Raw genomic sequence first — 12,195 nt, 5'->3', positions numbered from 1 at the left:
GCTCCCAGGCGGTGGGGCCCCCCGCGACGTTCTCAAGGAGTAGCGCCAGGGGACGACGTGGGAGGTGGGGTTCTCACACCAGCGGGCGCACGGACGGCTGGAGGCACCGACCCGCCGCGGACGGGATTGAACTAGGGAACTGGGAGGGCGCAGGAGATAAAGACGGCCGGGACCCACGGAGAGAGGTGGTGCCCAGTGTCCCGCGAGGATGCAGTGCCAACTGGGGAGGGTCCCGGGAGCGGGGACCCAGGCCCGCGCAGAACCACACACGTGGTCTGCACCTCGCCCCGCCCCATCTAAAGAGGCGGAGGAACGCAGGGCGAGGGCAGCGCGGAGGAATATTTGCATAAGGCGGGGCGATTCTTCGGTGGCTTCTGATTGGCTGCCGTCTGCGGCGCGAAGCGCAGTTGACTTGCGCCGCGCTCGCCCAATCGCAGCCTGTCTTGCTCGCGGAGAGAAGAGCTAGGAGCCTCGGCCAATGGGAGGCGGCGTTGTTGGCGGCCACGGCGGCGCAGCCCCAAAGCGAGCGAAGCCAGGGTCGCCGCCAGTGCCGCAGGAGGCGTGAGGTGCGGAGACGCGGGTGCTGGGCCGGTAACGGCGGCTGGGGAGGGCGGCTGGGCCGGGGCGGGCGGGAGGGGCCTCGGGGCCGGCGCGGGCGCGGCGGCGGCCATCTCTGGAAGCCGCGGGGCGGTGGGGCAGGGGCGGGGCCGCGTCCTCGTCAGAGCAGGTAGCGGCGGCCGCGGCGGGCCTGGAGCCTGGGGCTTGGAGCTTGGGGCCTGGAGCCCGGGCCTGGGGCGCTGGCGGGCGGCCCCTCCCAACTCCCGGCGCGCCTCTCCCGGCTGCCGGCCCCCCTGAAGGTCAGGGCGCTTTGTTCTGCGCCGCGGGCGGCCTCCTGGGCGGCGGCCCCGCGGAGGAGGCGAAGACGGCTAGAGGCGGCGGCCGCTCAAATCTCCCGCTAGCCCGGCCCGCCCCGCGTGCGGGGGCCGCGGCGGTTACACGGCCGGGCGCGCCGGAGCGTTCAGGCTTCCCGTTTTTAAGGTGGAGACGTCCAGGACCTCTTTATTAGATGTTGATGAATTTGAGTTTTTCCGTAGGGCGATGGTCATCGTGAGCCTCTGTGGGGTCAGGCTGCGCTAACTGGGGTTTTGATGTCAGTTTGGTGTGGCCGAGGGCATGTCTGACGGGGAAGAAAGTCCTTGGCGTTGCTTCTTAGCTGTTGGGAGCTGTGCGGTGCGAGCGAGATGGGCGGCGTGCGCTCCCCGAGGACTGGCCTGAGTAGCCTTAGACTAGTTACTCGCGGGACTTGGTTTCCCAGCCAAGGTGGGCAGCAAGTCTGTTTACTGTTTAAAACCGTCTTTCACAAGGGAAAAGCAAAATCTCCAAAAAAAAAAAAATTGTACATGTTATGAATGGAAAAGTGCCATGCTTTTCTTTCAGTTCAGAGATGGTGAAAGAGGTCACATTTGTATTTTTTGACCTGACCAGTGTCTTTGTTTTTTTCAATTTTCCCCTTCTAAATGCTTTCCGTTCACCCCAGCGAAGGATGGCCTGGTCATGATAAGACTTTTCACCGTCCACAGTTCACTAAGTCTGATTGCGGGGCAGGAGGCAGACAAGTTTAGGGTCCAGGAAAGGGGACTCCAGCCTTGGGACCTTTAGACCCTAACGTGTGTGTCACATCACCTGCCTGAGTGACTCTGCGCTCCTCTGGCAGGAAGGTCCGCCATTTCATTATGTTCTCGGCAGAATCGTCGGGGCACATTCATCTGTGCTGTTCACATACCCAGTCTGCATTACTTTTTCCTGTAGTAATCCCTGTCTCATCTTCCTGCATTAGGTGTACGGTATAAAATAGACTTTTAAAAGTTATCTTACCTTAAAAATATACAAGTATGTAGATGAGGTTGTTGGACCTTAAAGGTAAGTCTTTTTAAGTTACTGCCTTGCAATAGGAACTATATCTCTAAATGACTAATACCTGCACTACGCACCAGGGACTCCTTCAGCCTGTTTGCGTGTATTAACTCATTTCGTAATCTAATAACTTGTGAGATAGATAGTATTGTTTTTCCATTTAACTACTCTGGAAGCTGAGGCCCTAGGAGGTTACGTATAATGACTTGTCCAAGGTGATAAAGCTTAGGTAAAGACTCAGGCAGTTTTAACTTTACCCAGGGTTACTGCTTCTGTAGAGGGAATGAAAGAATTTTTAATCAGAAGTTGTTTTCATCATTGTACTAAGCCTCACTGAACTCTAGCTTACGAGGTTTTGAGCTGGTTGATCATTTCCATCTCAAATTATTCCACAGCATGCCAAATGCCTCCTGTAGTAGAATTTTGAGATTCAGACCGGGATGAGCAATTACTAATAGAATAAATAATATGCAAATGTAAAATGAAGTTAAGAGAAAGGAACGTGGTGATAGAATCGGGATATATTCCAAAGATAAAATGAGTGACTACAGAGAGAGAGAAAAGTTAGTTATTTAGTAGTAGTTCACAAGTTTACTTAGAGACATTTTTACTAGAATTTTAGGGCCTCATGATGTGATTTTTATGGACCGTTTTAACACGTTACTGCTCTTTTTTTTTTTTTTTTTTTTTTTGAGACGGAGTCCCACTGTATCGGCAGGCTGGAGTGCAGTGGTGCGATCTCCGCTCACTGCAGCCTCCGCCTCCCGAATTCAAGCAATTCTCCTGCCTCAGCCTCCCGAGTAGCTGGCACTGCAGGCGCCCACCACCATGCCCGGCTAATTTTTGTGTTTTTATTAGAGACGGGGTTTCACCATGTTGGCCAGGGTGGTCTCGATCTCTTGACCTCGTGATCCACCCGCCTCAGCCTCCCAAAGAGCTGAGATTACAGGGGTGAACCACCGCGCCCGGCCTACTGCTGTCTTAAATAGCTGTTATTACATATCCAGTTGCAGCCTTTTTTTTTTTTTTTCTGGTTGAGCAGTGTTATTGCTTCAGAATGTCTGCAGTTATTTGTGCCTATATGTCATGGCATCTTAACACTTTTGTGAATTTTGTTTTGTAAGCTTTAAATCCGGTACTATTTTTCAAAATGAATATGGAGTAGTCATTGGAGAAATTGGTTGAATTCTTTGCAGTAGCAAATAAATTGTATTCATTTTTAAGTTTGATAACCTTGGTAAACTGAATTCTGCAAAGTTTACACGTGTTTTAGGATCCCCTCAAAATGTACAGGGCATTGTGTTTTGCAAAATAGCCATTTAGCCATCAGATTCTTCTGTAGAATTTTGATCTTTTTGCCCATGTGCGAGGTAGTTCTTATTTGTATGGAGATTAAGTACCTGCGGATGGGATATGTTCATCACCACTTTACAGTATGAATTTGAACTTGAAACTGAAGTGAAAACTTTTCTGTTAACCTGTCAGAGTTTTTAGTAGCCTCTTGTTATTGACCACATATTAATTCCCTATGTTAGTTATTCGAAGCTAAGTGTGGGGACTGAAATCTTTGTTTTTCTTATTTTGAGCAGTTGATAGTCTCTAGCATCAGGAGGAGGTGACCTCAAATATGTATGTATATATAGTAGTGCTTTTCTTCCTTCTCTTTCGTTGTCTGCAGTTTAAAAACTGTTGTGATAAGTTTATGTTGTACTTCCAAAAATGTTGCCAAAGAGCCTATATTTTTCCATTTGTTTTGGAAGAAAATTACTTTGTGGGCAAGAAGGTGATTTAAATTCCTGACGGCCTAAGAGGCGTCCGCTGTGTGAAATAGGCCGCTGCTGTTAGTGCTTGAGATCGATGATGGTTTGTATTTGGTTAAGACACAGAGATGGACTTGTTGGGAGTTTGGCCTGAGATCGCTAGCTGAGGAATGCTTGCTTTTTTTCTTGAAGGGAAATGTGTTTTAGGCATCCAGAGTAAAAAGCTGGTGTTACTTAGTTTGATTCTTCGACCACTATGGTGATAGGAAGTAGCCAGTCTGTGCAGGAAACTGCTGTTATCCGGCCTCAACTTAGTTTTTGTGGGACCTCTTGAGGTTAGCAAATTTATGCCTCCCAAAACTATAGTTGTAGGGTTTGTCTTTGAGCATATAATAATGGAAAAACCCTTATCAATAGGTAGATAGTAAATAATTTTGTATTTGGCTGCTATGAAATTTTTAAGAAACAGTTTGTGGTGATGTGAATTTGTTTTCATCTGGCAGTCACTGGTTTTTCCACCCTGCCCTCTTAAGAGAACAGGGTTGCTTTAATTTGTTTGCCAGAACTTTAAATTTTGCATTTAGTAACAACAGAGGCATTGTGTTTTTGTAGTATGAAAACAACGAAAGATCACTTTGTGAACTTTACTTTTTGATATTGACCACTTGCTGTGTAGCCTTAAATTTCTTACAAGTATCCCCTGTTAACTGTTAAACACAAAATCTATGTTCATTTCATGTTCTTGGGACCTTTAAAAATGCAGCGTGCATTATCCGGAAAAGCCTGTTCAAAAACAAGGTGAGATGGTTTTTGTTTAATAAACTTGTGGTAGAAAGAATGACTGTACACTTTTATGTGCAAAGGTTTTAAGTATAATAATTAAAATAGTACTTGTTTACTCAGTTACTGAAAAGTAGCTTTCAGTGATTTGCATCTATTTCCTTATTCATGAGCGTCTTCTATGTGCTGGGCACAGTTCTAGGTACTGGGGTCTCCCGCTGAATAAAACAGAAGTCTTTGCCCTTGTTTCTGCTGTGGGAGACAGATGAACAAGTTAGATGGTGGCAGGTGCTTTTGAGAAACAGTGGAGAGGAGTAGGGACTTTGGTGGTTGCAATTTGAAATAGGTAGAGAGGGAAATGCCTTACTTTCAAGATGACAAGATCTTACGGTGTCTCACTCTGTCTCTCAGGCCGAAGTGCAGCGGCACAATCTCGGTTTACTGCAAGCTCTGCCTCCTGGGTTCACGCCATTCTCCCGCCTCAGCCTCCCGAGTAGCTGGGATTACAGGCGCCTGCCACCATGCCCGGCTAATTTTTTATATTGTTTAGTAGAGACGGGGTTTCACCGTGTTAGCCAGGATGGTCTCGATCTCCTGACCTCGTGATCTGCCCGTCTCGGCCTCTCAAAGTGCTGGGATTACAGGCATGAGCCACTGCACCTGGCCGACAAAATCTTTTAATATGTATTGGATTAAGAAGTTAGCGTCATTGAGTCATATACTAATGAACTGCCCAGAAAAGAAGGGTGGAGGAGATGGGAGTTTACGCCACAAGTAAACGTAGTGTTTCAGTTAAGGAAAGGAAATCATTTTTTACTTTCTTGAAACCCCAGGGCGTGGCACCCTACAAGTCTCTGAAGAGAGTCTGCTGCTGTTTGGAGGCAGGTATTTCAGTAGATCTTGTAACCAAACCTCAATGACTAAAGCAGTGTCTCTCTGTGTCTTCAGAAACTGCTTGAGACAGGCACGTGTGTGCATGGAGTCCCGGACACCATGCATGCTGTGTACTGGTAACACAGAGACAAGCTGTCACTTGCTAGCAGTAAGTTAAGCAAGATTTCTTGGCAACCAGTCTCATCCCAAGTCTTGTGCTGGGCCCTAGAACCGCTGCATTGGGCAAGTAGACAGGCTCCCTGCCCTCGTGGAACTTGTTCTTTAGTGGGCAAACGTGTATTATTCATTGCTTTTTTTTTTTGGAGTTGGAGTCTCGCTCTGACACCCAGGCTGGAGTGCAGTGGCATGGTCTCAGCTCACTGCAACATCTGCCTCCCAGGTTCAAGCAATTCTGTCTCAGCCTCCCGAGTAGCTGGGATTACAGGTGCCTACCACCACGCCTGGGTAATATTTGTTCTTTTTAGTAGAGATGGGTTTCACCATATTGGTCAGGCTGGTCTCGAACTCCTGACCTCAGGTGATCTGGCCACCTGGGCCTCCCAAAGTTCTGGGATTACAGGCGTGAGGCGCCGTGCCCAGCCTGTTCATTGCTTTTAAACAGTATCATGGGCCTGGCACGGTGGCTCATGCCTGTAATCCCAGCACTTTGGGAGGCTGAGGTGGGCAGATCACCTGACGGTCAGGAGTGTGAGACCCTCTCCAGCCTGGGCGACAGAGCAAGACTCCACCTCAAAAAACAAAACAAAACAAAAAAACAAAAAACATTATCGTGGAAAGTTTAACAACATGATTAACTTCTGATCCTGGAGAGTGGTAATGGTAGCCTGGATCAGGAGTCTACTGGTCAGGGCAATAAAAATGGAATCTGAAGTGTCTCAGGGCTTCGTATAATTGTCAGGTTTTGTGGGTGGGGGTGTTGGGGTGTCCTGCAGGGGTATCTTGATTCCTTCTGAGAACAGATCATTCCTTTGTCCCTTCTGATGTCCTAATCTAAAACACTACTCCTGGAAGATTTGAACCTGTACCCAGTGACCGGTCAGACTCCCTCTTGGATTGAGAATGTTGGATTGCCACTCCTCAGACTGAATGTGGGCCAAGCAATTGTGCTTTAGAAATTTATCTTAGAGGCCGGGCGCGGTGGCTCATGCCTGTAATCCCAGCACTTTGGGAGGCTGAGGCAGGTGGATCACCTGAGGTCGGGAGTTCAAGACCAAGCTTGGCCAACGTGGTGAAACCCTGTCTCTACTGAAAATACAAAAAAAAAAAAAAAAAAAAAAAGCGCCACTCGGGAGGCTGAGGCAGGAGAATCGCTTGAACCCGGGAGGTGGAGGTTGCAGTGAGCTGAGATCGCGCCTCCAGCCTGGGCAACAAGAACAAAACTCTGTCTCAAAAAAAAAAAAAAAAAAAATTACTACCATCCCTAATTTTGTAGGATTTATAGGATGTAAGGAAATTATAAGGAGTCTTGTGAAAACAGTAATTACATTTGAATTAATTTTAATCCTTCAGTTATCTCCCATAAAGACACTGAGGACCTTTGAGTTTATTAAGACAGAGTAAATATATAAAAGTTTTGGGGAGTATGACCACACTGTCTTTTGTCTCTCAAGCATGGCCCAATTTTTTTTCCTTTCTTTCTTTTTTTTCTTTTCTTTTTTTTTTTTTTTTTGAGACTTGTCACCCAGGCTGGAGTCTAGTGGCGCCATCTTGGCTCGCTACAACCTCTGCCCCCCAGGTTCAAGCAGTTCTCCTGTCTCAGCCTTCTGAGTAGCTGGGACCACAGGCGTGTGCCACCATGCCCAGCTAATTTTTGTATTTTTAATGGAGATGGAGTTTCACCATGTTGGCCAGGCTGGCCTCGAACTCCCGACTTCATGTGATCCGCTCGCCTTGGTCTCCCAAAGTGCTGCCCAATTTTATAGTTACTCTAGCTATAGTAGATGTTTTCAGTTCAAAATTAGGAATGTAAGGTTATATTTTGTTACAAAAATCTTTTAAAATTTCATATGAAAACAGTTGTTTGGGGTAAAAGGAAGTTAATCCATAAAGAGGATTGTTACAGTGTCTAATATAAATAAAAGAACATTTGTGTAATCATGGGGATTCATTTTTTTTTCTCAACCCAATTAAAGATAAAAATTTGCTTGCCAGTTCAGATTTAGAATTGTAGACACAGTTAAAGTTTTTGATCTTGGGAGGGAATCTGAACTTTAGAAAACTTACAACATTCTTCTGCCTGGTATCCCTGTTATAATTTAATTTGATTGTCTTTTATTTATTTTTAATTATTAACACAAAAATTATATTTATGATGTATAATGTGATGTTTTGAAGTATACATTGTGGAATGGCTAAGTCAAATTAATTCACATTAAGTCATATACTGATTCTGACAAGAACACTTAAAATCTGCTCTCAGCAATTTTTCAATTATGTGATACATTGTTAACTATAGTCACCAGATTGTATAGATCCCTGGATTGCCTTTTAAAAGTGAGAGAACGTTCTGGATGAGTCTTTGGGCTCTGGTTTTATAAAACTAATATTAAACTGAACATATCAACATTTAAAACAAACATTTATTTTCCTCACACCTGTATATTTGATAGTTCCTTATAACTTTCTGTTTTAAGGGTGATAGGGATTGTTAAACAAAAATAAATAATTTGTGTTGCTGAAACTTGACTGAATTCTAGCTTGTTTATAATACCACCACTCTATGTTGTCTTTCCTTATACAGGTTGAGCACTCTTGATCCCAAAATCAAAAGTCCAAATGCTCCAAATTCTGAAACTTTGTTAGTGTTGACATTGATGTTACAAGTGGAAAATTACACACCTGACTTCATGTGATGGGTCACTATTAAAACTTTGTTTCATGCACAAAATTATTTAAAATAATGGTGTATAAAATTACCTTCAGTCTGTGTGAATAAGATGTGTAGGAAACATGAATGAATTTCATGTTTAGATTTGGGTCCCATCCCCAAGATACCTGATCATGTTTGTACAAATATTCCAAAATCTGAAACACTTCTGGTCCCAAGCATTTCAGATAAGAGATACTCAACCTGTATAAAGGGTGCAGTGTTTAAAGTAACTCAGTATGTTGGTTTCATATCAAGGAATAGATACAGTCTATATGCATGACGGTTACAAAAGTGAAAAGAGACCTGGCCTGCTGTTATGTACTAGGCAATTTATCTTCATTAACAGCTTTTCAAGTAGCCACTGAAGTTTTTGGATGATGATACTGAGATACAGAGGAAGGTTCTGCAGAAGAGCCTGAGTGGAAATGAGTATGGGGAAGTAGACAGGGTCTGAATTGATAGGAATGTGTATTCTGCAAAAGGTGACGGGGGAACCACTGAAGTGTGTTTTTTGTTAGTGTTTTGTTTTGTTTTTGTTTTTGTTTTTTGTCTTCGAGACGGAGTTTTCGTTCTTGTTGCCCAGGCTGGAGTGCAATGGCGCAATCTCGGCTTACTGTAAACTCCGCCTCCCGGGTTCAAGAGATTCTCCTGCCTCAGCCTCCTGAGTAGCTGAGATTACAGGGGTGCGCCACCATGCCCGGCTAATTTTGTATTTTTAGTAGAGATGGGTTTCTCCATGTTGGTCAGGCTGGTCTGGAACTCCCAACCTCAGGTGATTCACCTGCCTTGGCTGGGATTACAGGTGGGAGCCACTGTGCCTGGCCGCCATTAAAGGGTTTTTGAATGTTCACTGACTAGAGCTGGGTTTGGGTTGCTGCTGTAGTCATGGTGGTGAGCATAGCCAGCCATTGTAGGATTTGTTGCGCCTTTTTTTTTTTTTTGAGACAGGGTCTTTCTCTGTTGTCCAGGCTGGAGTTCAGTGGTGCAATCATAGCTCACTGCAGCTGCCAGGCCTCCAGCTCCTGGGCTGAAGTGATGCTCCTGTCTCAGCCTCTCAAGTAGCTGGGACCAGAGGCATCAACTTCCGTGTCCGGCCTCTTTTTTTTTCCCCCTGTTTCTGTTTTGAGACAGTCTCACTCTGTCTCCCAGGCAGGAGTGCAGTGATGTTATTTCAGCTCACTGCAACCTCTGCCTCCTGTGCTCAAGCGATTCTCCTGCCTCAGCCCCCTGAGTAGCTGGGACTACAGGTTCACACCACCATGCCTGGCTAATTTTGTTTTGTTTTGTTTTCCTTTCTTTTTTTTTCTTTTTTCTTTTTTTGTAGAAACAGGGTTTCCCCATGTTGCCCAGGCTGGTCTGAAACTCCTGAGCTTCAGGCAATCTGCCCACCTTGGCCTCCCAAAGTGCTGGGGTTATAGGCATGAACCACTGTGCCTGCTGCACTTTTTTTTTTTCTTGGTTTTCATCTTCTTCATTAAAATGTAATTTAGTTTTTTGAAAAAGTGTGTAATACTTGTTGTATTTTGAATCTTAAAAATAGCACATTTTATTTCTAAACAAAAATTTTAAAAAGTAGTTGAGTTAATACAGAACAGTCATAGATCATAATTAGAGCTGTTTTTGTTAAATATAGAGGGTTTTTTTGTTGTTGTTGGTTTGTTTTACCCTAAACAACCATGGTTCTGTGGTTTGGGCTTCACTCAGGTACTGAAGAATGAATATTGACCAGTTTTCTGCTGGAACAATCCTTTAGCAAGGCCCTCAGGTGTATTTCCCACATCTGATTTTAAGGAACTTTATAACCACAGCTGGGTTATTTTACATTTAAGGACCTTTTTAAGCTATGCATTTAGCTGTTACTTTAAAAGCATTTAGATTAGATTTTGAAATTGTATAGGCCAGGCATGTTGACTCACACTTGTAATCCCAACACTTTGGTAGGCTGAGGTGGGAAGATCTGTTGAGGCCAGGAGTTTGAGACCAGCCTGGGCAACTTAGCCAGACCCTAGCTCTACAAAAAATAAAATTAGCTGGGCATGGTGGCATGTGCCTATTGTCCCTGCTACTCAGGAGACTGAGATGGGAGGATTGCTTGAGCCCAGGACGTTGAGGCTGCAGTGAGCCAGGATTGCATAACTACACTGCAGCCTTGGTGACAGATTGAGATCCTGTCTCAAAAAAAATGATAAATTTTTTTTAGTTTTATTTATATCAAGTTCTGTTTAAGAAGTAAATGCCCTAGAACACACCCTTAATATTCAGCTACAATGTCATCTAATTCTACCAATATAGAAATAATCATCTTTTAAAGTGGGATAATACTGAGTATATTACACAAGGTTTTTACACAAGCAGTACATCCTCAGTGTAGAAGTAATGGAAGATATGGAATAAATGCAATTAGGAAATAATCCCATAAGCTTGAAAGTGTAAACACTAGTAAATGCTTTGAATTACTCTAAAATAATTGGGCTATCATTAATATATGTTTGTGTTGCCAAATGTATTATAAAAAATAAGGCAAATTAGAATTGACATTATTCTGAAGTCTGATTATTTTAGTGCCAATAAGAGAGTTTTCTTTCTTTTTTTTTTTTTTTTTTTAGATAGAGTTTCACTCTTGTCGCCCAGGCTGGAGTGCAATGGTGCGATCTCGGCTCACTGCAACCTCCGCCTCCTGGGTTCAAGTGATTCTCCTGCCTCAGCCTCCCAAGTAGCTGGGATTACAGGCATGCGCCGCCATGCTCGGCTAATTTTGTAGTTTTAGTAGAGACGGGGTTTCACTATGTTGGTCAGGCGGGTCTTGAACTCCTGACCTCAAATGATCCACCCACCACGGCCTCCCAAAGTACTGGGATTACAGGCCAAGAAATTTTTTTTTGTTATTTTTTTTTTTTTTTTTTTTTTTTTGAGGTGGAGTCTCGCTCTGTCGCCCAGGCTGGAGTGCAGTGGCCGGATCTCAGCTCACTGCAAGCTCCGCGTCCTGGGTTCACGCCATTCTCCTGCCTCAGCCTCCCAAGTAGCTGGGACTACAGGCGCCCACAACCGCGCCCGGCTAATTTTTTGTATTTTTAGTAGAGACGGGGTTTCACCGTGTTAGCCAGGATGGTTTCGATCTCCTGACCTCGTGATCTGCCTGTCTCGGCCTCCCAAAGTGCTAGGATTACAGGCTTGAGTCACCGCGCCCGGCCAAGAAATGTTTTTATGAGTAAAGTATGTGTGTGATGAAATGCACAGATCTGAAGTGTACAGTTTAATGAGCTTTAACAAATGTATACACCGAGGTAACCTCAGTCAAGATCTAGAACATTTTCATCACTCTAGAAAGTTCCCTCCTGTCCCTTCTAGTGGACTCAATCCCATAGACAACCATTGTTTAAAAAGTATATTGAACAAGTATTTTTGTTATATGAATATAATTATTACAACTCTTTTTAATTTATAGGGGATAAAAACACTCAGATGGCAGATCACAGGTAAGCCAAAGTGGACTTTGTTTATTGGAGTTTAAAATTCAGTTGGTGAGCAACAGCCAAGCCATATTTCAATAAATATTAGAATCAAAGTTAAATGCATTTCAGAGTCTAGCTGATGGCTCTTTTCTTGTGTATGTATTTGAGCACATAAAGAAATTACTTCAGACATGAACAGTGCCTCAGATGTTGATACTTACAGATCTTTTATGGAAAGCAATCATTTTGCTCTCCATGCTTTAACAAAACCCCTGGGGTGAAGTCAGGTAATTTTGACACTATCTTAACGGTCTGTAGTTGTCAGTGATCAAGTGGGAGATTTTGTTTTGTGGATTGAGGGTTACTTTTAGTTGTGTATATTGTTTGATGTTTATTTTTTATGAGGGAGTATGTCCAGGCATCTTTGAAAACTGTTTCATGGCTTATTTTACATTTGTTGTAGCTAATTTTACAAAGCCACTTTGGACACTGTCTTAACTTCGTAAGACTGCCTTACTCTGTCTGA

The 12,195-nt window shown here is 44.1% G+C and overlaps 1 protein-coding gene across 17 annotated transcripts in view; it reads left to right on the top strand.

Moving 5' to 3' along the window:
- The first annotated feature begins 490 nt into the window (after positions 1 to 490).
- The window catches only part of NAP1L4 (nucleosome assembly protein 1 like 4), a 47,822-nt gene continuing 36,117 nt past the window's right edge, over positions 491 to 12,195 (top strand). For 4 of the 17 annotated variants that reach the window (XM_074012899.1, XM_074012900.1, XM_005576912.4 and 1 more), the window contains exons 1-2: positions 491 to 566; positions 11,663 to 11,693. In XM_074012899.1, coding sequence (XP_073869000.1) covers positions 11,680 to 11,693 — 14 coding nt within the window. In that variant the 5' untranslated portion in view covers positions 491 to 566; positions 11,663 to 11,679. Of the gene's footprint in view, positions 592 to 717; positions 1,039 to 4,437; positions 4,473 to 5,287; positions 5,336 to 11,662; positions 11,694 to 12,195 lie in introns of those variants that run through there. The other 13 variants (XM_074012902.1, XM_005576915.4, XM_074012897.1 and 10 more) reach the window with 8 other exon arrangements.

This window comes from Macaca fascicularis, chromosome 14 (assembly GCF_037993035.2).
Source record: "Macaca fascicularis isolate 582-1 chromosome 14, T2T-MFA8v1.1".
Lineage (NCBI taxonomy): Eukaryota > Metazoa > Chordata > Mammalia > Primates > Cercopithecidae > Macaca > Macaca fascicularis.
The sequence above is the reverse complement of the archived record's forward strand: the minus strand, read 5'-3'. Positions and strand labels throughout refer to the sequence as shown.